Below are 27,999 nucleotides of genomic sequence, written 5' to 3' on the forward strand. Positions count from 1 at the left end.
AGTGGGGAATACTGCTCACACAATCACTGCACAACACTTGAAAAATGTCATTTGTAATTCTTTTTAATTAGCAATTTTGAAAATAAATAAAGTAGATTCTGCTGCTGTATTTTGTTGTCTTGTAAACGACAGCATTTTGAAGAATGCAATGTAAATAATAAAAATTTAACAATGTTAAATGATCATAATAATACAAAAATTGGGTAAAAGAAAAAACTAGTTAATTTGTCATTGTAGCCAACATCTGTGGTCATGTGAGGACTGGGACAGCAGTGATTCGTTCAATAATGCTGCCATCTATTGGTCAGAGTGTGTGATGCATAGATGTTTTTTATTTATTTATTTATTTTTAATCTATATTTTGTATTTATGTTCATTGTTTAAATATGTTTATAAATATATTTTTTTACTACAAACAAACGTGCTGAAATAATTCTGGGGGGAATAAACTAAAATATGCGAAAAAAACGAATCATATTATCTTATCTCCTCTTAAATCTAGACAGATGATAAAAATGGGTGTGAATCGAGATTTTATGTTGATTTGGGTAATAAAAATAGCTATCTGTCAAAGTCCGTTTGTTACTCACTGGAAGTGGTTTGAAGCAGCTGACTGAGCGGTCATGTGACTAAAGAGGAAGCGGTCGAGATGAGCGCGGTGTACGGAGGAGTGGAGGGGTAAGTTTATGATAAATAAAAACATTATGAAAACGAATATAATCCAATTAAATGATATTTTTACATAAAGATACTAAAAAGCAACAACACTGGCTTTGCACTAAACGTGTTCTTCCTGCCTATCGTTTGCGAATGAACAAGAGAAAGTGACAGTATGCTTCAGAGTAATGAATGAGAGAATTTCCTTGACTTTGATTGACAGTGGTGGGACACACTCTAAAGCAGTGCTGGTTTCTGCTGAGGGACACATCCTCGCTGAGACAGATGGACCATGTACCAACCACTGGGTGAGATCGGAGAACATCCTTCAGTATGGACTGAAGTCACATATTGTGTACTTGAGTCTGTCTACAGCCTTTTCTGTTCATTTGTAGTTGGTTGGTGTTGATAATTGTATCAATGGTATCAACGACATGGTCCAGAAGGCTAAAATCAAGGCAGGGCTGGACCCAGACACACCAGTTTGTTCATTGGTGAGAAGATGCATCGGTCAGTCATTCTCAACGCATTCACCTTCATCAGGTCTCTTTGACGTTGTCTACATTTGTGTGTCGACAGGGCATGTCTTTGAGTGGGGGAGAGCAGAAGGATGCTATCCAGAAGCTGATTGATGACATGAGGAAGAGATACCCTAAACTGAGTCAAAGTTATTTCATCACCACTGATGCCATTGGTGCTATGGCAACTGCCAGTGACTATGGTATTATATGCAGTGTATTTTCAACCAGAAGTAGTAAAAAGTATCAGGACACAACTGTCACAATAACCCTTTCTCTCTGTCTATTTGTCGTAGGAGGAATAGTAGTGATATCAGGCACTGGTTCGAACTGCAAGCTGGTGAATCCAGATGGAACACAGGTTGGCTGTGGGGGCTGGGGTCACATGATGGGAGACGAGGGCTCAGGTAACCGATTCGATAAGAGAAACCGATTGACATTACAGCACTGTGATATCACACACAGTCTTATCTTAGAAAAGTGTTATCTTATCTTACAAATGAATTAGATTTTAACATCCACCACCTCAATTATCTCATCGTAAGTGGACAGCTTGAATCTAGTGTGTCCCTGAAACGTATTGTCATCTGATCACGTAAAGGTGTCATGAACTGTTTTTTTTTTTTTTTTATACTGTTGTCTGAGGTCAACTTATGACGTTTGTGTGGTTTTTATATTCAAAAACATCATAATGAATAAGTAATAGGCTATTTTCTGCCATGGTTTTGAGGCTCTCTGAAGAAACGATCGGTTTTGATGGGCGTGCAGCACTGAACACTTTGAAGTAAACGCCCACGGCTAGGATTGGATAAGATTTACATATTTAAGGAGCTTCAGCTACCGTCAGTTCCAGGAATCGTCTGGGGGAAATGCTCCCCCATAAATCACACACACACTCTCGCGGACACACACACTCGCGCGGACACACACACACACACACACACACACACACACACACATGTGTTTTCAGAAGGAAGCTTATGCAGAGACGATCCTTAGCTCACGAGTCGGTGGGCGGGGCTACAGAAGCATATTTATCTGTATCTCTAGGTCCTATTACGTAAGAGATCCGCATATTCTGAGAGCTCTGGTTTTCTGAGCCTGGTGTCAATAAAAGCTTTTCTTTGACTAACAAGGAAGTTTTCAGCTCTGAAACTTACATGATATTCTTATATTACCATGACCTTTTATAAATCAAAAGCTCAAGGGAAAGTTGATTTCTCAGTTCATCACCCCTTTAAACAAAATTCAGAGGTGGTCAGAAGAAATACACCGGGTCACTTCATGCATTTTTACTGATCAGATGGCTGTTCATGGTAGTTTGGGAGCCCTGCAGTCCACATAATATAAATGTGCACACCTTTTTGGTGTAAATATGCTCAGAGACATACATTCGTCCTGTGCAATAGCTAAGCATTACCTACTTAGTAATGGGTAAAGATTGTACTAAAACAAGTTTGCCAGCTTGCTAAGTCTTGATCATTTGTCAAATTAGGAAAAAGTAATACTGTTCAAAAGTTAGGAGTTGGTTTTTAAAGGTTTTGAATACCATTTCTTCATTCTGCTCACCAAGGCTGCATTTATTTAATCAAAAATACAGTAAAAACGGCAGTGTTGAGGAAGCTAATCTGAAACTGTAGTTTGACAAGCTACTCATAAATTAAAGTAGTTAAAGGGAACCTATTATTCACATTTTTACAAGATGTAATTTAAGTCTCAGGTGTCCCCAGAATGTGTCTGTGAAGTTTCAACTTAAAATACCTATATAATATTTATAAATCCATGTTTCCACTCCCATTTCTTTTTTGTGTGCATGTGCCTTTAAATGCAAATGATCTGCTGCGTGCAGCCCCCTCTCCACACAGTTCCTGCCTCAATCGGATTCTCTGCCAAATATACTAACAAGACATCTGCTTAGTTTTGATTATCATCTATAGAGATCAATCTCACGGATAGCATAGTTCTTCTTTCATCATTAAAGTTTAATATTTATACGTGTTTTAAAGCTATATTGGTTTAAACTTCTAATGGATAGTTTTCTGAGTGCACTTATCTGAAGCACACGCACACAGACTGGCTTTCAGACGTCAAGTCTTGTGAGTAACTTGAGTAACAACAGTTTTTGTTGTGTTTAAACTGTCATATACACACAAGTGTCTTGTTCACCGTTGTCGCTAGCGAAAACAAAATAGCGGCTCTGTGGGTGGAAACCTGCAGATTAAAGGGTTAGTTCACCCAAAAATGAAAATTCTGTCATTAATTACTCACCCTCATGTCGTTGGACACCCGTAAGACCTCCGTTCATATTCGGAACACAAATGAAGATATTTTAGTTGAAAGCTGATGGCTGAGAAAGGCTTCAGACAGGCCTCCATTGGCATTCAGTACATTGACACTTCCAAGATCCATGAAAGGCACTTAAAACGTCGTTACAAAGTCTATCTCACCACAGTGGCTCTACAATAATCATACAATGCGACGACAATAGTTTTTGTGCGCAAAAAAAAATCAAAATAACACCTTTATCCAACTTGTTCTCGACTTCCGTGTGTGCCTCCACGACGCATGCGCGAGAATATGACGTAGCGCCGGTGTTCGGGAATCCATGAAATACACACTTAAGCCCCATTTTGAGCACTACGCCGAGACCTAAAGCACGATCAATGTAGAATCCAACAGCTTAGACACGCGCGTTTTCCTCTGCTCGTAAACAAATCGCTTCTGGGTCATATGTCCGAACGCCGGATCTGCGTCATATTCTCGCGCATGCGTCGTGGAGGCATACATGGAAGTCGAGAACAAGTTGGATAAAGGTGTTATTTTGATTTTTTTTTGCGCACAAAAACTATTGTCGTCGCATCGTAAGATTATTGTAGAGCCACTGTGGTGAGATAGACTTTGTAACGACGTTTTAAGTGCCTTTCATGGATCTTGGAAGTGTCAATGTACTGAATGCCAATGGAGGCCTGATTGAAGCCTTTCTCAGCCATCAGCTTTCAACTAAAATATCTCCATTTGTGTTCCGAATATGAACGGAGGACTTACGGGTGTCCAACGACATGAGGGTGAGTAATTAATGACAGAATTTTCATTTTTGGGTGAACTAACCCTTTAATTACTTAACCTCATGTCGTTCGACACCCGTAAGACCTCCGTTCATCTTCGGAACACAAATGAAGATATTTTAGTTGAAATCTGATGGCTCTGAAAGGCCTCCATTGGCATGATGCACTGTACACTCTCAAGACCCTTAAAAGGTACTAAAGACGTTGTTACAAAGTCCATCTCACTATAGTGGTTCTACAATAATTTTATGAATCGACGAAAATAGTTTTTGTTTGCAAAAAAAAAACTAAATAATGACTTCTATAGTGATGACCGATTTCAAAACACTGCATCGTGAAGCTTAGAAGCGTTATGAATCAGTGAGTCGATTCAGCGGTTTGGATCGCCAAAGTCACGTAATTTCAGCAGTTTGGCGGTTTGACACGCGATCCGAATCATGATTCAACGCTGATTCGTAACGCTTCGAAGCTTCATGACGCAGTGTTTTGAAATCGGTCATCACTATATAAGTTGTTATTTTGTTTTTTTTTTGCACATAAAAACTATTCTCGTCGATTCATAAAATTATTGTAGAACCTGCACTGTAGTGAGATGAACTTTGTAATGACGTGTTTAGTACCTTTAATGGGTCTTGAGAGTGAACCGTGCATTGTGTCAATGGAGGCCTTTCTGAGCCATCGGATTTCAACTAAAATATCTTCATTTGTGTTCCGAAGATGAACGGAGGTCTAACGGGTGTCGAACGACATGAGGGTAAGTAGTTAATGACAGAATTTTCATTTTTGGGTGAACTAACCCTTTAAGGGGCAGTAATATTATAATAAGATCCCCTTCCTACGTCAGAAGGTGAGAATCTGAGCGGCTCGTTTTTTTCACATGCTTGCAGACAAAGGCTTACCAAAACAAAGTTACTGGGTTGTTCTTTTTCACGTTTTTTTGGGTTGGTAGATGCACCGGGGACCCGAGCACTTAAACACAGAAAAAGTCAGATTTTCATGATATGTCCCCTTTAAGATACAGTCAAGCTACCCTTAATACTATTAAAAAGAAGATAGCTACATTGAAACTACTTTGATTATTATTATATTTTTTTACAATGACATTGTATATTACAAATAACTGAATATTTGTTAATAAAGAATGTTTTAAGTAAAAGATTTGGGATTTCAAACAACATAATGCAATACAATTAGGAGGTCAAAGACTATTGTTTTATTTTGTAAACTATCCAAAGATACAATACTCAAATAAATATCTCAAACTCTCAAATTGCTACAAATGTAACACCAATGCAAGAACAAAACTTAAATTGGATACTCGGGAGTAGTCAGAAATGCACGTTACACTCGCAGCACATGCAGTGTTTGAGCTCGCAGCATTTACTGTAAACGGAGCCGCTCTGAGATGCGAATCATGAGCTGCTTGCGTGAACACAGAGCGCTTCACTCAGAAGCCCGCAACCTATTAGATCAAGTCTTTACCGTGTGATAAGCGAACTAAGCTATATTGTGCTTTTGTTTTTCTGTCTGATTGACAGATGCTTTGCCAAAGCAATGGCGCAAAACACAATGTTAGTGATCTTTTAAGTTCATTACAAAACTAGCGAGACCGATTAAACTTTGGCGGGCCATCATTGTAATCAAGTCAGAAATAGACATTTGATATAGAATGCAATAAAGCAGGATAATTCATCAATTTAAAAAGGCTATTATTCACCTGTATGTGTTTGAAGTCTTCGCAGACGTTTTAATCTTTGGAAAAGTGAAACCTTTCATGTGAAATATCAACCCACTCCTGTACATGCTTTATATAACTATCAGACGATGTCTTCTCAGTGAACTGTAAAGCCGCAAAATGCATGATATAACATAAGATGGTGGTAATGCACAATTTGTGTGATCTAAAAAGTGCTGCATCAATGCATTGTAGGTTTGTTAAAACGTAAAACGTAATGTAGCTTTTGGTCACACTACACTGATACTTGATGGAAAAAGTGGTTTGCTACTGGAAAAGCTACACTGTTTTAAAAGCAACTGAGCTAGTCAAGCTACTGAAAAAATTTAAGTTAATTGCATCGCTACATGTAGTTAGCTACTCCCCAACACTGAAAACTGTAATAATTCAAATAATTTATTCCTGTGATGGCAAAGTTGAATTTTCAGCAGCAATTACTCCAGTCTTCAGTGTCACATGATCCTTCAGAAATCATTCAAATATGCTGATTTGCTGCACAAGAATGTTGAAAACTATTGTGCTGCTTAATTATTTTGTGGAAACCATGATACACCTTTTTCCAGGATTCTTTGATGAATAGATGCAACAAATGCAACACATCAAATGCAAATGTGATGCATTAAATGAATGTGTTAAATGAATGTGTCCTGACCCCAGACTTTTAGAGTATATTCACATAACCTTATGAAGCATTTACATTCTGTCTGATGTCAAACTACCAGGTCCAAATGACAATCTGTATCGACCCTTTCTGATCTGATCATCTGAGATGGATATTATTACCAGAGGTTAACAGGGCCTAAGCTTTTGCTTTTTCTCTGTCTTTATCTTCATGTAGCATACTGGATTTCTCACTTGGCTGTTAAAACGGTTTTTGATACCAGAGATAACCTTGTCACATCCCCTCATGATATCACCTATGTTAAGAAGGCCATGGAAGAATATTTCCAGGTTAGGAATCGTTTTCATTTAATTTTATATAGTACTTGTATTGATACTTGCATAGAAATGATGGTGTTTCCTTGTCATGTTAATCTCCAGGTGTCGGATTTGATGGGAATGCTTCCTCATTTGTACAGAAACTTTCAGAAGTCACACTTCGCAGGGTTCTGTAGGAAACTAGCTGAAGGTATGCTACTGATGTATGCCGTGAGGTTGTGTGTGCATTACACCACACATTATGACTCTTTGTGTTTGTGTGTGCATCAGGTGGCAGTGCAGGTGATGCTTTGTGCCAACACGTGTTCACGGAAGCTGGAAAAGCCCTCGCGCAGCACATTGTAGCTGTCCTACCCAAAGTACACCAGGTAAAATTTAAAAGAAAAAAACACCCACAGTAATACAGCCATTCTCACTCAGTTTCTTTTTCTTATCACTTGTCACTGTTGTGTCTCATTCAGGATCTGTTTTCTGGTGAGCCTGGCTTGCCTGTTCTGTGTGTCGGTTCTGTGTGGCACAGCTGGGAACTGATGAAATCGGGTGCGTAATGTATTTATAGAGCTTTTCAGCTTCCCTGCAGTCTCACAATTAATCTCACATCTGAGAATGATCAACTTATTCATGTAGAAAATATGTAGTGATACAGAATTGTGGCTGGTAATTTCTTTTTTATGGCCTTTAACCAGTATGATTTTTAATATAATATTGCTCACTGTGTAAACATGACGTTATTGTAGTTCTAGACTGAATGTGAGCATCCATTTACTCATCTCACTTGGACAGATTCAGTATTCCTTAAAATGAATAAAAACAATGAAAAAATAACTCAAAATATTATGCTAACCAGCAATAATTAAATATGTTAAATTACACAAATATACTTTATGTATTTAATCTCACTGTATTAACCAGTGTCTGTGCTGCTGAGCTTTTATGATCCAATTCAACCATACCAATAAGCAAAAATGACTAGATTAACATCACATTTATGTTTAATTTTTTATTGCTGAAGTAAAGGCACCCACACGCTATTTCCCCTTCCGTCAATCCTAGCTAAAGTTCCGATTATCTTGACGGTTCTACAGATGATCTTATCAGATTTTCCTGTGGTGTGAGGTGTGTGAAGAGTGATTGAATCTGCTTGGAATAATGTTGGGACTGCACCAATCTCAAACATGTTTAATATTTACGATCAGAAATCCTGTTGTGTGGGGGGAACCTTTTTTAAAATAGCCTATAGCGTTTTGTTTATATCACAGCTCTCTCTATGGCTCTGATTAGGTGCACACCAGCACACACACGCAAGGTCTCTCGCTCTCTCTCCCTCTCTGCCGTGCGCGCGCATGCACAGTTTGCAGTTAATTTTTACCTCTTACTGCTACAAATCTGACTCCGTTTAGGTCTGCTCTGCCGTCTTGTTACACGTCAGTAACAGCGAACCATGGCCAATGAGGGAGAGGAGAGAAGTGGAGATTTATGATTGATTGGTTAGTGTTTTGTTATTGTGTGAGTGTGACAAGCTCTGGTGTGACCAATAACACGTGAACGCAGCATGATCTGAGGGAAATACACGGAAGTGAATCGCCAACATTAAGAAATGAGATCGCATTTATGTTTGAATCGAGATCGTGATTTTTTTTCGATTAATCGTGCAGCCCTACCCTGGGGCAAGTTCAAACTGGTGCACAACGTTTTGCTATGGTTTCCGGGTTGAACGACATGTTTCCTGGAAACGGTGTGCAACAGGGTTTGAGATACGTTTTCTCTCGTTTGGTGGGTGTGTCAAATATGTCAGCCCAATCAGCAGCAACATTTATATAAACCACGCGGTATTAAAGAGACAGTTCGCACAATTGGTCCAAGTAAAGTTGCTTACAAATGTGTCCGCTACAGCTCGGTATGCGCAACAATTGAAGATATTAGAAGACATGATTGTCGTTTTCAACGAAGAGTTTTATAGTAAAAATATAGCATATCAACATCATGATGTAGCCTAGTTGTTTATATTTTTAGCTTCATTGCAAGGCAAGTTTATTTATACCGTAAAACTTCAAATAATAGCCCGGGCTTCTATTTACCCAAATCGCCGAACTGCACCGGCTTGTATTTGAAACAGGCGTCTATAAGAGACAGGCCTTTAATTTAGTGTGGATATGTTCAAGCGTGATGGTAGGAGGTTACCACATTATATTACGTTTTATTTATAATTAATTTGAATGTGTTTAACAAATCATTTAATGTAAGAAATGTCTTAGGTTATTGGCAGCACAAAAAACGAAACGATGTGACAGCAATGGGCAGAAGTAGAACAATATAAGTTACAGCTAAAATCCATTGAGCGTATGAACTTGTTGCCCGAAACACATCAAGAAAGAATGAAGGCTACCCTGTAAAACAACTGCAATCATGTGATAGAAAATTACTCTATTCATCACTATCATCATCCCCGCGGTTCTCAATTACAAGTTCAAGGGCGAATTCCTCCTCCACTTCTCCCTCTCCAGCCTCCGCTAACTCTGCCTGCCTTGCTCGCACTAACAGATCCCGCCCAGATGCGCACGGCTCTCCCTCTTTGAAACAATTCCATCAGAAGCTACTGTCAGGCCACATACCTAAGGATAACATCCCGAAGTTAATGAAATATATCTCCTCCTTCTCCCTCGCACACACAAACACACGCGCACGTCTGCGCGCAAGAATTAAAGGAATTTTTCAGCCGCTCCGTATCCAGCTTTACCCACGCTTGAAATTTGACAACTGTCAGCTTAAATGTCAAATTATACTTTTCTCCATGGTGGTATTGAGAGAATTAAGAAAAGCTGAAGACTGAAAGTTCGTTAACCTCTTTGTTATGTTGCCATAGTGATGAGTCGTTCATGAACGGTTGCGTCTGTCACGTGAAATCTAATCAAAACATAGAACAGAAGATCTGACGGGTTTGAGAAGATCAAATACAGCCGATACTAAAAAACAGACCCGGCGTCTATTTGAGACCGGCCTTTATTTACCCAAACCTGTCGTCGCACCAGGCGTTTAAAAGAGACAGGCGTCTATTTGGGACTCGGCTATTATTTGAAGTTTTACGGTATACCAAATTTCATACACAATGGTAATTAAGTGCTTTACATAAAATGAGAAAGAAAATACAAGGTAGTATTAAAAAAAGTAAGAACTAGAAATTAAATGATTTAAATTAGAATTAATTACCAGGAGATAAAAAAAAAGTTAATTAAATGGAATGGGGATGTTCTCTTTTATTCTGGACGGCAAGGGCAGTGATTCCATCATGCGTATTTTGCAATATTAAACACGTATTTATGTCGATTTCATCAGGTTCTGAAAATTCTTGAAAAAGAACACAAAGAATGGCCTTCTCAGCTGCCATAGTTGCAACTCTTGCATCATCAGAACAGGGTGTTCAATGTAGCACCGTTTCCATTTAAAAAAATAAAAAGCAGCCCTGTTTTATAATGTAGGGGCGCTTTAGATTCTAGAGAGCATTTGATTGGACAGAAAATCTGATGAGAAGCTGAAGTGCAGTGATGTAATCAAAATCATTGATCTATATTGGCAGAGTAACGTAATATTTTAATGCATTACTTTTAAAAGTAATTTTCCCCAACACTGGTTACCGGTATATTGTGCATCCCTACTTTAAATAAAATCTGTTTGAGAAGAAAAAGTCGACTACACAAGGCTTGCTTGTTTCTTGTAAATAGCAGCTATGTTTGCTCCAAAATCCTGTTGTTTTGATACTCAGTCCACTTGTGTAGGAACTTGTGCATTACTCAGGACAATAAGACCACAATGTTAAGACCACAATCACATTAGGGCTGTTTGATTATGGCAAAAATCGCAATCACAAATATTTTTGTCAATATTGAGATCAAGATTATGTAACAGTTACTAATTGACTTTTGAACCATCATGCACTTATTGAACATTTATTTAATAGTGGATTTGCTTGAACTTTGAATATTATTTAACTGAAAAATAAATAAATGTAATCATATAGATCATATAAATCTAAATAATTTAAAAACAGTTAATAAAAAATCAAATGCATCAAAATAAGATGAACTATGTTGTAGTGCACTTCCAATACCTACTGCAAACTACTACACATTTAGGGAAGTGCAGAAGCTAGGAAAAAGCTGTGCTGAAATTATAACACAAGACAAAGCGAAAAGAGCATGCGGCACAATCATTTTGATTATCCTGTTTTCAGAATTGATGGAAGCCAAAATCATAATTGAAAATAAAATGTGTTTAATCGCCCAGCCCTATTTTACATGAACTAAACATTGTGATGTGGTGTTTTTGTGCTGCAGGTTTCACTCAGGTCCTCTCACAGGCTCAGGGTTTCAGTCACTTCCGTAAGTACAGCCTGCTCACTTTACGTCAGTCGTCCGCTCTGGGTGGCGCTAAAATGGGGGCGCAGACTGCAGGAGCCACGCTCCCACTGGACTACTCAGCCAACGCCAATGTGTTTTTCAGCCACACCTTCAGTCAGTGATCGGGAACAAACAGAGCTGAGATTACAGATGCCACTGCAGTCTTATGTTGATGATCTGAAATGAGAACTTCCTGTTTTTAAACTGATATAAAAATGTTTCCAGACATTCCTCTGCTGGGTGCTGTTTCTCAAACACCCATATCTTATCAGTTAACTTCTTGTATGTATCCAAAATATGAATAATCTACAAAAAACGTTGAATGCTTCCTGTTAAATGCACATTTTAATTAAAAAAGAAAACAATTTCTGAACATTTGTAACATGATAATCTTTGGTAAAATTTTGGTAAATATGGTTAAAAATGTAAAATTATCATGGATTCATTTTGTTTATAAACATTTGCAAAAGCACTTTCTTGTTGTTATTAAAAACATAGTTTTTTTCTATAGATAATTTTTAAATAAAACTGATTTAAATATAAATTGTAAATATGTAAATATTTAGTGTAGCAATGACGTGTTTCTCAGGGTTTCCATGGGTCTTAAAAAGTCTTAATTTGACCTTCTACAATTTAAGGCTTGAAAATGTCTTAAATTGGAGCAGAAAGTCTTAAATTCAATATCATGGCCCTATGATTTCCATGATGCAATCGAATTGCAGAATCCATTCATAAAAATTGATTTTACTTTGTGGTATGTAATGGAATTCGTCAACGTTTGGATGAATAAATCGAAAGGTTCAGTACACTTAAAGGGAGAGTTAACCCAAAAATGTAAATTCTGTCATTTACCCTCATATGAATAAATAGTTCACTCAAAAACAGTGGTCAAAATAAAATGAAATTTGTAATCATATATCATAGAGCCCCCCAAATTTTGTAGTTGTTGTTGAACTTTTAATAAACTGCTGTTAAATTGTATCTGTTTTATGATGTCAATTAATTAGACATGTTTTTTGACTAATACAATTTAATTTAACCATTAAAACGGAGGGAATTTTTTTTTTTTTACAAAAAATTGATTTTATTGAGCCCTAAATAAAATTAGAAAATTAAATTGCATGCACTGCAAAGAAAAGTATAATAATCTTTTGTTTTCTAGTACAAATATCTAAACATAATTAAATCAAGATACATTTACTTGACATGCAAAATGAAGAAATTAAGGTTTGTTTTCTGAGAAATTGTTCAAAATTAAGTGTTTAAAACAAGAACAAAGTATTTTGACATATCATATGAAAATTACTTTTTAGTAAGTAAAGTTTTTCTGAACTCATTGGCAGATATTTGTTCTTGTTTTAATCATAAAATCAGTTTCACAAGATTTCTAAAAAAGACTACAGTGCAATTATGAATTATGAACTCCAAAATGCATAACAACGATTAAAAAATAATAATAGGACTTGGACTTGACAAGGTGAACTTGGACCCAACACTATAGTCTAAGACCTTCCTCGTATGCTGATAGCAAAAATGCTTGCTCAACCAAAATAGTTCAGTTTTGGTTCAAGTCAAAGTGGTTTACAATGCTGATTGTTTCAAAGCAGCTTCACAGTGTTAAACAGGAAAATAATGCAACAGAATTTGATTCGGCCGTACGGCGGCTCCGGAGAAAACGTGATGTCATCCAGCTCATTTCAATGATCATATAGTGACAATGTGGGCAGATCAGTAATTTAGTTTATATGGTTAATTTAGTTTACTAATCAGATTTATTTGGATATTTAGTTGAAAATGTAGTGTCCCCAAGTGGTTCAGGAGCTTTACCACTTACCGTAAATACCCATAGCTTCTGGTGTGCCCCATTAAAATGTTCAAATTCAAGTTATCTTTAGGCAAAAAAAAAATGATGTAAATGTAAAGTTCAGATTATTGGTGGAAGCAAATGACTGTCAGCATCATTGTTCCTATAACCCCAAACATCCCCTCCTTTTCTCTTCCTTATCACCACGTCCTGTGTGTGACCATACAAACAGATGTAAAAGACCCGCCTCTATTTGTCCTGGTTACAGGATGTACTGACAGTAAGATCGTCATGAGACATTTAGAGACTTATTTTAGGCAAGCTGGTCCTTCTAAGAACTTGCGCAATGAACAGTGATAACGGGATCAAAAGATCAATGATTTCTGCATCAGTTATCATTCAGCATTCATGAGTGGCAATGAAAATGAACAAGTGCCATACGATCATGGGAACATAATGTGTCTGCAGCAGTGTTATTTTAGTATCATTTATAGTTTTTGTTAATATCTTTTTGTTTGGTTAATAAAGTATTTTGTATCTTTTTATTCATTTTTATTTATTTAGTACTTCAAATTAAACCAAGCAAAAATGAGAAATGTTGTCTTGGAAACTAGCTAAGCTAGCTAATTTGGATATTTTAAGTAACAAAAATAGTTTTTATGTTTTAGTTAATTATAATAACCCTGGACATCAGCAGTGAATACGGGTGGATCAGAACAGTGTGTTGTGTATCTTCATTGAGAATCAGGTCTCGCAGTGACAGTGTGGACTGGCATGATGGTACACAGCACTTTGCATTGATAAAACAAAAGCTTGATCGCTTTTTTAAGGACAATCAGTTAAAATTTGTAGTGCTCATCAGACGTTTGCATCTTGCTGTAGCCTCTGTAAATTCTGCCGTCAAATTCTCCCTTTGTCTCAAAAATATTTTTACAAAAAAAACCTTTCCAACCCCATACTTTTGAATGATAGTGTATAATCAGCAAATGTTCGAGGTTGATACCAATAATAATAAACTGGGTTTAGACATTATATATACAGAGTAATAAAAATGTTAATGCAGTGAAAACCAGAGTAAGAGCACACAGACAGTATATAAATCATATTAAAAAGCTGTCAAGCACAGGTTGTGTCCGTCTGTCTTCCCACAGTGGTTCTTCTGTGTCCTTTTGCCCTTGTTCTGCTGATGTCTGCTGTTGTCCATCTGTATCATCTTCACTGCACACACTGAGATCAAGTTTGCGTATGGCCAATAAAAATGTGACCTGTTATCTGAACAGTGTGTACATAATCAATAGGGTACGAGTGATCTCACGGTTTGGGACCTTGTCTAAAATGAAAACTATTGTTTACATTTTAAACCATAATTGAGTAATCAGCTTTTTAGAATTTGATTATAAATTATTAGAATATATTGAGAGTTTTGAGGCCAAATGCATTATATATTAGTAGAAGGAACGCAGGAGGTAGGGATATGCTATAACGGGGCCTGAACTGAGATCTTTTTGAGAACAGCTGCTCTGTTGAGCATATTATTATTCTAAACTTGCTGTTAAGATCATGGCAGACCATCATTGTCAACTACGCCTGCATTTCCATAGATTGTTTTATTTGGTATGCCAAAAAAAGTTATACATCAGTAAAAACAAATATATATATATATATATATATATATATATATATATATATATATATATATATATATATATATATATATATATATATATATATATATATATATATATATATATATATATATATATATATATATATATATATATATATTAATGGTAGCTACATTTTGATGTTCAAATGTTGTAATTGCTGTAATATATAGTCCTGCTAACAATATTTATTTAAAGAATTAAAGAAATAAAGTAGAGATAAAGGGATTTCAGAATGAGATTTAAATTTGGTTTTGAATTTGGTTGTGTGCCTACTTGTTAGATGTAATACATTTAAAACAAAAGTATTACATCTAACTAATATATGTAATTATGCATATGTAAATCGATTCATGCATATTATGCATATGTTAAATAGATAGTATTTAACGTTAATTCTACATTAAATGTGGGAATTAATACCAAGTTTCAGTACACATTTTACTGAAAGAATTCAGCTACAGCCAAACACAAGAAATGGTCCAATTGGGTACAAGCCATTCTTCTTTATTTGCCATTTTTCCTTCCATTTTTTAAATGAAATTCAGTCCTGCGTGTAACGATTTCAATTCAAAATCAAAAGTTGAATTCACGGGAATTCCCCAACATCCTTTCCTCAGCATCCAATTCAAACCAAGGGGCTGAGCCCACCACCAGCCACACCCCCAGTCTTTATGGCCACACCCCTTGAAACTCAGGAATGTGAACAGATGCATCAAAACTTCCTGCTACAAAATATCAATTAAAAAAAAAACACAGCGGAGGGAAAGCAAGACCTGATCAGGCACAAACTGTGAAACAATGACAAGAACAGCCCTTTCATCAAGGGTAGAACAACATAAAACAGCCTGGTAATGAGTTTGATATTAGCTAGTCACAGCACCTCCTAGAGGTCATGTTTCAACTTAATACCCTTGGTTTATACATAACAGAAATATAAAGCTTATAGACAATCACCCCCTCCCCAAAAAAAATAATCTGTTTTCCTGCCCCTTCAAAAATGTGTAGAAGAGTGCATTTATGTGACCATCCAAAAACATGGGCACAACAGTCTCTGAGTATATGATCAGATGTTTGTATGAGAGAGGAGAAACGATGATCCCTAGTATTTCACCCCTGGCACAAACTCCTTGGCTTCAGGGTTTAAGATGCTCTTTCGCTGGGGACAAAGAGAAAATAAATCAATTACAATATATCATTACAATTATAGATATTACAAATTAGTGCTTTTTTTATATATATATATATTATTTATTGTGCATTATAAAATATATTTTTTGTCCATACAATGAAAGTCAATGGTTTCCAGTGTGGTTTTGGACTCCAATAGAGTGCAACAGTGCCCGACCACTCTTTCAGCGGCTTGGTATCTGAAGTATTTTTCCCATTCATTTCTCCCATAGGGATTAATTAAAAGTATTTGTTATAGCCAATGAACCAAACCAGCCAGCTACAGTGTGAATTACAAAATGACTAACTTTGAATGAAGCAAATACACACACACATACATATATATATATATATATATATGAAGTATAACATAGTAAAGCTTCCAAACTTTTGACCGGCATTGTGTGTGTTTATGTATGTGTATATAGATCAGGCATAACATTATATCCTAATATTGTTGATGGTCCCCCCTTTGGCTGCCAAAACAGCCCTGACCCATCGAGGCATGGACTCCGCAAGACCCCTGAAGGTGTGCTGTGGTATCTGGCACCAAGATGTTAGCAGCAGATCCTTTAAGTCCTGTAAGTTGCGAGGTGGGGCCTCCATGGGTCGGACTTGTTTGTTCAGCACATCCCACAGATGCTCGATTGGATTGAGATCTGGGGGATTTGGAGGCCAAGTCAACACCTCAAACTCGTGCTCCTCAAACCATAGCATCACACTGCCTCCGCCGGCTTACCTTCTTCCCATAGTGCATCCTGGTGCCATGTGTTCCCCAGGTAAGCGACGCACACCCACCCGGCCATCCACGTGTTAACATGATTCATCAGAACAGGCCACCTTCTTCCATTGCTCTGTGGTCCAGTTCTGAAGCTCACGTGCCCACTGTTGGCACTTTCGGCAGTTGACGGGTCAGCATGGGCACCCTGACTTGTCTGTGGCTATGCAGCCCCATACGCAACAAACTGCGATGCGCTGTGTATTCTGACACCTTTCTATCAGAACCAGCGTTGAGCAATTTGAGCAACAGTAGCTCGTCTGTTTGATCGGACCACGTGGGCCAGCCTTCGCTCCCCACGTGCATCAATGACCCTGTCGCCGGTTCACCACTGTTCCTTCCTTGGACCACTTTTGATACTGACCACTGCAGACCAGGAACACCCCACAAGAGCTGCAAGTTTTGGAGATGCTCTGACCCCGTCGTCTAGATAGCCATCTAAATTTGGCCCTTGTCAAACTCGCTCAAATCCTTACTCTTGTCCATATTTCCTGCTTCTAACACATCAACTTGAGGACAAAATGTTCACTTGCTGCCATATATATCCCACCCACTAACAGGTGCCGTGATAAAGAGATAATCAGTGTTATTCACTTCACCTGTCATAATGTTATGCCTAATCAGTATGCATATATTTATTATATAATATTTGAGCATAAGGACTCGGAAGACTGACTAGAATCATCTTTGCAGAAGAAGTTTTTTTCCCCCCAGAAATTCTGCTGTTATAATAATTTAAAAATATTATGGCATTTAACATCCATTATAACAACTTTGTAGCTTACAGTAGATTGGTCTTTAAAGGTTTATAACTTAATGTTCAAAATCAGCTGATCAAATGAATGTCCTTTTTACTTCAGGATCTCAACTGTTGCACTCTATGACTTGCATTATAAGAACAAAACCGGTAGAAGCAGTCTTCAAAATATCTTTTGTGTTTCACAGACATTTTTTGTATCCTTTATTTAACCAGGAAGATCCTGATCATTGAGATATATAAAATTCTTCTTCCAGTGAGACCTGGTCAAGACGGCAGTACATAGAATTTCACACAGAGAACCACAAAAAACTCATACAAAACGATTAATAAAAGTAAAAGCAAGGAAAAACACTTACAGGACTCCTTTAAAAAAGTTTGCAAAAGACATTTAAAAGTACTCAGAGATGGCAAGATCTCTAGTTTAACTATATTTTGCAGATTGATCCAAGCCCAGGGAGCATGAAAATTCAGAGTATACCGTGGAACTTTTAACAACATGAGGGTGATTTCTCATTTTGGGTGTACTATACTTCTAAGATTATTTTACTATTTTATACACTGAATGTCCATGACGATTAAAAGCTCACCAAGATTTCCTCTGCATTGCCGTCACTGACAGAAAGTCCGTTGAGCTGTTGCTGAATCTGTCCGACTGATGGTAGGTCTCTCTCAGGAATGAACCAATCCTGATCCTCCTCATCCAACATCTCTTGGAAACAACGCTCCAAAAACTCTTGCTCAAGCAATTCCTCCTCCACCTGAGATATAAACAAATTGACAATAAGGTAAAAGTTCACTGATTAAAAAAAAAAAACAATGTGTAAATCCGTCAAATTTACATTGGCATTTCAAGAGCCACAGAACTCTGACCTGAACTGTGCTGAATGCTAACACGCGCCCCAGTCTAAGGTATGAAACCCAACCTGATCAACTGCGTACGTTTGTGTGTTTTTAATGGGCTGCAAGCGGGTGTATGTACAGACCTGCCGATTGTATTCCTCCTCGTTCTCCATCCACATGTACTCTGCAAAGGGGTTGGACTCATTCTCTGCATGCCCATTGGCTACTGGCTCCTTTCCCTCACTTCCTGAAACCCCACTGCCCGGCATCTTTGCTACGTCAGGCCCGTTCATTTCTGCTGGCTCTGAAAAAGATAAACAACATACAAGACTGTTTGTGGGGCGGCAGTGGCTCAGTGGTTCATGTAGGTTGTCTACAAAGGTTGGTGGTTCGATCCCCGGTTCCACCTGACCAAGTGTTGAGGTGTCCATGAGCAAGACACCTATCCCCAGCTGCTCCCGACGAGCTGGATGGCGCCTTGCATGGCTGACACCGCCGTCGGTGTATGAATGGGTGAATGTGAGGCAAAAATGTTAAGCGCTTTGGATGGCCGTAGGTCTGTTAAAAGCGCTATATAAATGCAGTCCATTTACATATTATGGATGCGCCAACACTGAAATCATGTCTGATTTTCATGGTAAGAATACATACAGTATAATATTTAGTTTAGTCAACCATTATGAGCAGCAATTTTAAATGTATACTTCTTTGTTGCAAGAAAAGCAAACTAAAACTGCCACCTGGAATTTAACATTCTGCAAATAAGTTCAGACATCAAAATAATATACAGAAATCTGGCGTGGTCAAAGAGAGCAAACTGTTTGAACTGACTAAGAATGAGACTGGCCTAATTAGACAGAACACAAAAAGCACACACATAAACACACACACACAGACAAAGTGGATGACACAGATATATCATGCATTCCAAAAACATATTCAGTATTATTAAACACACACACACCCAAAGGCTTGGGTTCGATAAGATATTTTTTTGACGTGTTTTAAAGTATCTTGTGCTCAACAAGGCTGCATTTATTTGATCACTACTAAACTAAATAGTAATATTGTGAAATATTACAATTCGAAATAACGTTTCTATATTAAAATAAATGTATGTAAAAATAATTTATTTCTGTGATGTCAAAGCTGAATGTTCAGCAGCCATTACTCCCAGCTTCCCAGTCACATCATTCTGCTAAAAAATTATTCTAAAATGCTGATTTGAAATGCTATTCTATATATTTTATCAATCCTGAAAACAGTTGTGCTGCTTAATATTTTTTCTGGAAAGTGTGAAACAACGGATCAATAAAGCTTTTTTTGGACCAATAAAAAGTTCAAAAGAACAGCATTTATTTGAAATAGTTCACTTTGCCCCTTTTAATCAGTCCTTTCTGAATAAAAAGTATTAATTTATTTTAATCCATCTACACTGCTTTGAATGGCAAATATAAAAATAAAGAATTAGATAAATATTTTACAATCATTTGTTAAAATAAAATGAAGAGTTGAGACACTAGTCACGACGGCTGCTGAAAGGATAGCACGAGGCGAGTAGCTGTTCATAGTATAATGCTAAAGACTATAGCATAAGGCTTGTCATAACACAAACACACCTACTCATTGTGAACATGGACAGGATCACGTTTCATAATGATGAAGTATGCAACATGGCTGAACACATGACCTGTTATAGATGATCATATACTAAATTATACAACGAATTCACTAAATTAATAAACAGCACACACTAATAATATATGTAATGTGCATTCCCAAATAATTTCTGATAGTTGTTTGATTTGGTTCCAATTCTTTTTCAGATTTTCTGGCAATAAACTATGCATTCTTAAACCCTGTACAATCCATTAAAAACAGAAACGCATAACTAATTCAAAATATATGCGTTTCCTCTCAGCTGCAGGCGTCAACAGTAATGCCTGCTGTAAACACTAGAGGGAACCATGAACCTGATACATAATAAAAGGACTGAAGAATCTTAACACCAGCTTAATTTCACACATAGGCCTACACTGTCTGTTGCATGAAGCTAGCTGAACAAACTCTGAGTTTCCCAGAGTAGGTTTAGAGTTGACAAAACCATACAAATCCAACCTGGATTGTTTGATCCAGAGTTTCTGATTAAAGGGATAGTTCACCCAAAAATGAAAATTACCTTCCTAACCCTCAAGCCATCCTAGGTGTCTGACATTCTTCTGGAATACGGAAAGCGGTCTGCCAGAAGCTAGATATTTTACTTTATAATGTGTTAAATATGGATATTTTTCTTACAAAACTCAATCGATCCGCTTCAGAAGGCCATTATTAACCCCCCGGAGCCGTGTGGATACTTTTATAAATGGATGGACGCATTTTTTTAGTATTCAAATTTTGGCCTGCCATTATTAAGCTTGGAAGAGCCAGAACATTTATTAATATAACTCTGATTGTATTCGTCTGAAAGAAAAGTGTCATATACACCTAGGACAGCTTGAGGGTGAGTAAATTATGGGATAATTTTTGGGTGGCCTTTAACTCTGAAGCACGTGCACCTGAAAGTGTGAGATGTGTAGTGAACAGCCAATCACACAGAACACGATGAGCGTCGGTTTGATTCACTTCTTACGAGAGAGCCGGCACAATTCACACATGAAGATGAAAGTTTGAGAAGGCAACTAAATGAAAATATCTGAATACATCAATGCAAGTGAATCAACTGAATTTAAATAATTTAAATAAGATCACAAAGAGCTCAAAAGAAAACATGCAAGCTTAGTTCATTTTAAAAGCTTTATATATTAAAGCTTGTATTTATGTGTGTATTTATATTAATTAAAATGAAAAGGTTAATATTAATTGTCAATTCATATAATTCTTTGACTAAGAATTACAAATCAGGAGAGATAAAGGGGGAGTGGCTTTATTGCATCAGATGTCACTTTGCTCACAGCTGATTGGTCCAGTTTTGGTTTGCGAAGTCTAACACAGAATAAAACCTGCTCTGGAGCAGGTTAGCCGTGTAAAGCAAGTTACCACATCAATGAACACAGCTAAAACCCAATTCGCCTTCTTGAGCCCAAAAAAAACAGTTTGCTCATACTAATCTCAAACTTACCTGAGGTGCGTTTCCCAAAGCCCTTACGCACCCCTGGATAGGAACTGAACCGGCTTCATGCAACAGGCCTCAGGTGTGTCCAATCCTGCTCCTGGAGGGCCACTGTCCAATCCTGCTCCTGGAGGGCCACTGTCCTGCAGAGTTTAGCTAAACTCTGGAGGACAGTGGGGCAGAAGCAGGACTAGGATTGGACATTTATGCATTTTGGCAGAAACAGATTACTTATTTGGACACCCCTGGTCTAACCTGTTGCAGCACAACAATAAAAAAAAAAAAAGATTTCTCCTGCTTACACACAGACTGATGGCACAACAACCCAACCCCCCTCCTCCCCATACAATTTTTTTATTATAGGCCTACTATTAAATTAATTGGCATAAGCCGCCTTTGTTTATTCTATAGTATTTGTGCGCCGAAAGTGATGTGGTTGAGGTTGGCGAAAAAAGAGAGGTGAGGGTCTCCACAAAATCCGAACACAAGTGGTTACAGAAGACATATTTGAAATGTGCGTAATAGCGTGTAATGGTAATGCGTCTTAGCTGAGCACCTGTGATCTATTCACCCAAAAAAGCCAACTTAATAACAGGCTTGCTCTCTCACTCACTCGATTTCTGGGATATTGTATATCATTTTCATCAGGGAGCTGGACCTTCCAGGAGAGGTGGGATGTCTGTAGTTTATTAATAAAAAAAATTATAATTAAAAGCGATGATTCTGCAACATTTCTTTCTTGACCAAACACTGCCAAATGTTAAGACAATTTTACACAACATGTAGGCTAATTAAAACTAACATTTTATTTTATGTTACTTTTTTTTATTTCCAAGATGATAAGTGAATGCGTCTTGCTGAATTTAACATATGAAGTCATGTGACTAATGCATAGTGAGGTGTAGTATGTAGAATACTGTTGTTTGATTTATAGTAGCATAATGCCAATATGCAAAATAGACAATAGGCAATATGCAGTGTCTACTGTGTGTGCAGTGCTCAGTTCATAGGAAGCAGCAGAATAGAATAGCAGAATTTTAATTGGCTATAACCACAGACTAACAGAACATTTGTGGCTGTCTAAACTTAACACACATGATGTATGAGAGATCAGAGACTTAAGGCATAATAATAGCAGTGACATCACTGGAGGAAATAAGCTCATCTGTGAGTGATGACGACAGGATGAGCTACTGAGAAGACTGGGGACTTTAAACACACACCTGACAGGTGATGGATAGCAAACAGAGACACATACCTTAAACAAGCAAACAGAGTACGACTTCACTGATACAAGCGTTCTGCAATGCTTATAATATACTTTTTGGGTTAATCCATCAACATTTTGCATCTTCAATCATTGATAAAAAAAAACCCAGAATATTATATCACAATCCGCCGCCTTTTCAATAGCTGGTTCAGACAGACATGTCTACACTAGTTGGCAGAGTTAGTGATCATGGTGTAGTGAGCATTTACAAATGTATGCATTGCTTCACAGTGTACCAGGCATTTTGATTTGCAATGCAATCTCTGATGATTGAACACACAAGGAAACATGTTTGTATGAACAAACCAATCAAAATTATTGCAATTTTAAAATATCTTATATTGCAATATATTGGTGTCTGTGTATCGATACAATATCACAATACTATGCTGTATTGCTGTAGGAAATACCAGATGAAAACATGGCCCTTGCTCACATTTCCAGTATATGGGTGCAAGTGATAAGCCTGAGGTAGGTACAGGCTCCAGAACATGGATAAAGCCTATAAAAAAAGCCTATAAATAACAGTTACGAATATAAAATAGTTACAAAGAGGAAAATTATGGGCGCTGAATCAACACTGAACTGACTTCAGTTGAACAACAGCTCACCATTTTCCTTTTTTAGAGCGCTTTACAGCAGAATTGATCTCTGTTTGCAGCAGCATCATTAAATCATTTTCCTGTTTTCCGTTCACTGTAAATTTGCTTTGTCAAATCACCTGTATTTTTATAACGCATACGATACATATTGTTTCAATAATTCAAAATTGTTTATTATTTAGCTAAAAAAATTCTAAAACAAATATCACTTTAATTTCCCAAAGCTTGGATTAACCCCACAGTTTGTTGTTAAAAAAAAAATGTAGGCTCAATCTAAATCAGGGGTTTTCAAACTGGGGTCTGGGGACGTTTTCAGTTCTAAATGTTTCTCTCCTTTCTTGCCGTATACATACTTTCCAGAATTGTATATTGTAACACAGTATGTAGTTATGGGAAGAAAGAGGTGTGAACCGGCGAACGTTTATGAGAGCCTCTGTGAGAGATCCAAGACTGGTGTAACGTGCAGCTGACACTCATCATCCAATCACTCACCGGCCTCGCGTCGCTCTCTCGCAGCTCTCGCTCGCCCTGCTCGTCACATATAAGTTTGCTTTGTATCTTTCAAGTGAGTTTTTCTCACTATAGTCCCCTTTATCTCACTCACTGGGGTTGTAAGGCGGTATTCTTAAAGCAGTATGTAAGCTGCTTAGTGCATACATTTATTGTGAAAGCTGCTTTAACAAATAATTTTTAATTGAAAATATCTGCTTCAGGTTTATACATCCAACATTAAGTATAGCCAATTTAAGTTTGAAAACTTACTATTTATCTAACAGTTTGAATGTTTTTTCCATATAGAGATGGATTTTAGGAAGGGGGTCCCTCATAAAAGGTTCATCATGTTTGGGGGTCCTTGGCATCATAAAGTTTGAAAAACCCTGATCTAAATGACTTATTTTACCTAGAATGTGTGTATTATCTATTTTACGCTTTGTGCCAAGCATGATGTCATCATCAAACTCTATTGAATCGATTGCAAGTGAAATGTATCTTGTGGAGAGCTATTTAGAGTTGTCTATGTACCCAGCACTCAAAATCAGTCAATTATGATGCAAAATATAGTTGTCAGCACAGTATTTGAATCCTTAATATGGTTGCATTCACACATCTTGGTTATTTATTTACTGAACTGAAAACTGCATTCTACAACCGAACTCGCACCTGTACATTTTCAGGACTCACAACTGATTTTATGCAAAACTTGCTGTGAACTGAACCGTTCTGGACAACTAGTTGTCTTTCATGTGTACAAAAGAAACACTGCACATAAGCGTGTCTACAGAGTGTAGCAGGCTTTTGTGTGTGATTTTGGAGCCACAGATAAGAGCCATTTGATTTGAAAGTTTTAGATCCAGACACTGTCTTCCCCTGGAGTTGCTCCTGTTAGTTTTGTGGTCTGTGTGCGACTCAAATGCTGCACTCGGGTATAAAAGATGTTGTCTATTAATGAAGATTGGACGGATGAACTCGCACCTCAACTGGACTCGTCATGCCAAATGTAAAAAGACTTTTCAGTTTTATGGACGTCACCAGCTTTGATTTTACTTTAGTCAAGTTAGACATGATGATAGACACCAATATAATACAAGCTTGACTGTGTCTTGACTGTCGCAGCTGTGTTAACAGTATGTTTTGAGTCTCACACTTGTAAATAAATGCAGTTGTCAATACCAAATAGTGACAGTGTGAACATAGCCATTGACAAGAAAAGAAAAACTCCCCAGTGTATATAGCATCTTCCTCACATTGCCACATTTTCATACACACACACACACACACACACACACACACGTTAGGCCATTAGGGCAGCAAATGTAATCCAGCCACAGAGAGCATTTATAATATTGACAAACTTCACATTCTTTGACAAACGTATAATACTGACAAACTTCACATTCACTTCGGATTCCCGTTCACATGGATCCGCGTAAATGACTAAAACCGTTATATAATGCATGCCAGACAAGTAATGTGGCATTTTGACAAGTCATTTTGTAAAGGAAAAGTACGCACATGCGCACATACGTATTCAAACGTGCTTGCCTATAGACTAAACACGAAATGCTTACGCGCATACCGCCACCCTTCTCACAGATTCACGTTTTTTGAAGTTTACACGAAGATGATAACGGTATCGTTTCAAAACTATTTCAAAGTTTGCGTTCTCAAGCCACCAAACACTGTTGCCATGCAAATGAACGGCCAGAACGCATTAAAAGATTTCTATTCTAGTTTAAAGCTACACTGTGTAACTTTTTTAGTTTATTCTTAGCTAAAAACACTTAGTTCTTTAAAAAAATATATGTGCTTATTAATGTATATTTACTTCTTTCAAGTAATAAAGTATTCTCGTAAGTTTGTAATATGCCATTGAAAATACATACGGGTAAGGGGTTCGAATGCGGGTCGCCATGTTGCCCCTCCATCTTGAAAGTACATTAGCCAAAGAGGGACATACCCGTAAATTCAAGCTTCGCCTTTCGCGTTTTAACACTCGATGGCACCGTGTCGAATGTGGACGAGGTCGAACTGGAAGCCATATTAATCTTGGACTAAATCGGCCACCGTAGGAGTTAAAACGAAATCGGAATTGAGAGGAAGAGAAACTAATATTCACTGGATGGTCATATACCTTTTAACCGCTAGATGGGGGAAAATATCACACAGTGTAGCTTTAAAGTGGTGTTGTGTAAGTGGCCCCAAAGTAAATAACTAATGATTTTTACAATTGAAATGAATTACTTAATTTGGCTGAAAACTCTCTTCCATTAATTTCCTATTTTCACTGTAAAATGTAAAAAGCGCTATAAATGAAGGTGACTTGACTTGACAAACTAGAGCTCTTTTTCTTAAAACTCAGCATCACTGCCAAAACTGTGCTACAGGGTTATGTTTAAAAATAAAAAAATAAAAAAAACAGTTTTCACTCTTTTGAATCTCATTCTGCCCTCATTTTAAGATATAGGACAAGGCCAAATCACAAGCAGCTATGCATCATAGTTCAATGTCATAAACAAGAGTTCACTAAAACTAGTCCACAACATCCTACTACAGACTGTTTTATGGCTTTTTATGGCCCCAATGCTATACAATATACAGTGATATATTAGGTCAACTCGACCAAGGTGTTATTTTAGAGAGTAAATCTTTATCAGCTCACTTGTCAAAACATCCAATAAAAACAGTCACAGAGTCACTCTTTCACCCCTACAAGACAAGCAGCTAGGTCAGGACAACTCGATATAAGAAGCTAATAATGGCAATAGTTATACAAGTTACATTTTCTTCAAACACAGATAGTGATGTTTAGAATGTGTGACAGACTGCAGAAAACCTGGAGCTTATGCAACAACATGCCACTGCATGTGTGTTTATACAGACACAGTGTCAGAAAAATCAAAACAATAACCCGAACACACAGATAACCTTTCCTTCTTCAACACAAACTAGACAAGCACTCTGATATTTGGCCACAGGTGAAAAAAATAGAAAACAGTAAACAAAGTCTTCGGCAAAACAAACAAACAAACAAAACAAAAAAACAATAAACGAGTTTAAACAAGAAGGCACTGAAACAAGGCGAAGTTCGCCGAACCACACAGACTGATTATCCGTTACACCGTTTCCTGCACGAGCTTTATAAACACTCTCAAGCCAATTATGTAATCTACTTTTACAGTATTACACCGAGAAAGCGGAATAACTTATTTAGACAGACAAATAGCTCTCAGCAACGCGAATATTTAACTCCATTGTAGGCTATCTCCGAATAGGATAAGGCTCAAAACAATGAGAGTAAACTGCCATAAAGGTCGTTTTGAGAAATGCAGTGACAGCTCAAGTGGGCCTCAACACACCCCCTGATGTGTGGGTTATCCGTTCATCTAGTAGAACTTCATACACAAACACGAGTTGCCAATAACGCAATGTTAAACGTGTAACGTTACGCGTAAAGCACTCCTAAATGACGTACAATCAAACAAGTCTCAGTTTGCACGACCATATGCTGTCGGAACCGCTTATTATAGACATTAAGACAGTGTCCAGTCAATGACAGCGACAGACAGACGCTGTGAAGTCAGGTCGAGACGTCCAAATAACTTACACACACACACCGAGAAGACAGTGTAAGCTACGGAAACCGTGCAAATATCGTACCTGGCATCGCTGGCGCTTGTAATGCCCGTCAGATCTCTTGGAAATCTTGAGTTAACAGTGTACGGAATGATTAATCCTTAATTTGCAAGGTAGTTGAGCTGAGATGAGATGGCTGACTGCCATTAGAGAACCACAACACATTACGAGCAAGATGGTCATGTGGTTCCTGCTTAAACAAACATGCATCAACCCTCCTCCCTGTTTGTGTGTCTCTCAAACACCAAAACATGAATAAAAATGCAGCTATAGCGTATCTGATAATTTAACATACACAAATGTTATGGAACAGAGTTAAAAAAGAATGCATGCTATTAAATAAAAAAAATGTAAAATACCGTTGACTTTGTCATTACATTTACAAAGCGAACTTTTTCTATAAAGCTGCTTTTCAGAACAATGTGTGAGACAGGCTATATAAATAACATTCAGGGTACTTGCAGGAAAACAGCAATGCATGAGCTTGCCAAAGTAATGATAGTTAGCCCGAATCAAAAGCGAATCGGTTCTTTCGAGTGGTTTAGTTTAAAAAATAGTTC

General features: G+C 37.4%; 2 protein-coding genes across 3 annotated transcripts; one reads left to right on the plus strand and one right to left on the minus strand.

The window, feature by feature from the left end:
- Nucleotides 1-617: 617 nt before the first annotated feature.
- nagk (N-acetylglucosamine kinase) lies at nt 618-13,205 on the plus strand. The gene is made up of 10 exons (XM_079839164.1): nt 618-678; nt 881-965; nt 1,053-1,151; nt 1,237-1,378; nt 1,472-1,582; nt 6,814-6,926; nt 7,017-7,104; nt 7,185-7,282; nt 7,376-7,454; nt 11,246-13,205. The coding sequence occupies exons 1-10, from the start codon at nt 650-652 to the stop codon at nt 11,428-11,430; spliced, it is 1,029 nt and encodes a 342-aa protein (XP_079695290.1). The 5' UTR covers nt 618-649; the 3' UTR covers nt 11,431-13,205.
- A 2,062-nt stretch (nt 13,206-15,267) lies between these two features.
- Nucleotides 15,268-27,999, minus strand: LOC307140788 (polyadenylate-binding protein-interacting protein 2B-like). Of its 2 annotated transcripts, XM_079840502.1 has the most exons (5): nt 27,799-27,959; nt 27,464-27,629; nt 18,468-18,628; nt 18,072-18,242; nt 15,268-15,935 (listed from the first exon to the last, which is right to left on the minus strand). In XM_079840502.1, exons 2-5 carry the CDS (start codon nt 27,468-27,470, stop codon nt 15,879-15,881), a joined length of 396 nt encoding a protein of 131 aa, XP_079696628.1. In that variant the 5' UTR covers nt 27,471-27,629; nt 27,799-27,959; the 3' UTR covers nt 15,268-15,878. The 2 variants fall into 2 exon arrangements, with proteins under 2 accessions (XP_079696628.1, XP_079696627.1); XM_079840501.1 differs by having other exon boundaries at nt 27,464-27,999.

The sequence above is a fragment of the Gobio gobio genome (assembly GCF_949357685.1).
Source record: "Gobio gobio genome assembly, chromosome: 2".
Taxonomy (NCBI): domain Eukaryota; kingdom Metazoa; phylum Chordata; class Actinopteri; order Cypriniformes; family Gobionidae; genus Gobio; species Gobio gobio.

Coding starts and splice junctions, on each gene's coding strand:
- nagk (XM_079839164.1), top strand. CDS start 650: ATGAGCGCGGTGTACGGAGGAGTGGAGGG. Junction 6,927..7,016: donor CCATGGAAGAATATTTCCAG/GTTAGGAATCGT, acceptor GTTAATCTCCAG/GTGTCGGATTTGATGGGAAT. Junction 7,455..11,245: donor CTGGGAACTGATGAAATCGG/GTGCGTAATGTA, acceptor TTTGTGCTGCAG/GTTTCACTCAGGTCCTCTCA.
- LOC307140788 (XM_079840501.1), bottom strand. Junction 18,243..18,467: donor AGGAGGAATACAATCGGCAG/GTCTGTACATAC, acceptor TTTATATCTCAG/GTGGAGGAGGAATTGCTTGA. Junction 15,936..18,071: donor GCAATGCAGAGGAAATCTTG/GTGAGCTTTTAA, acceptor CTTTGTCCCCAG/CGAAAGAGCATCTTAAACCC.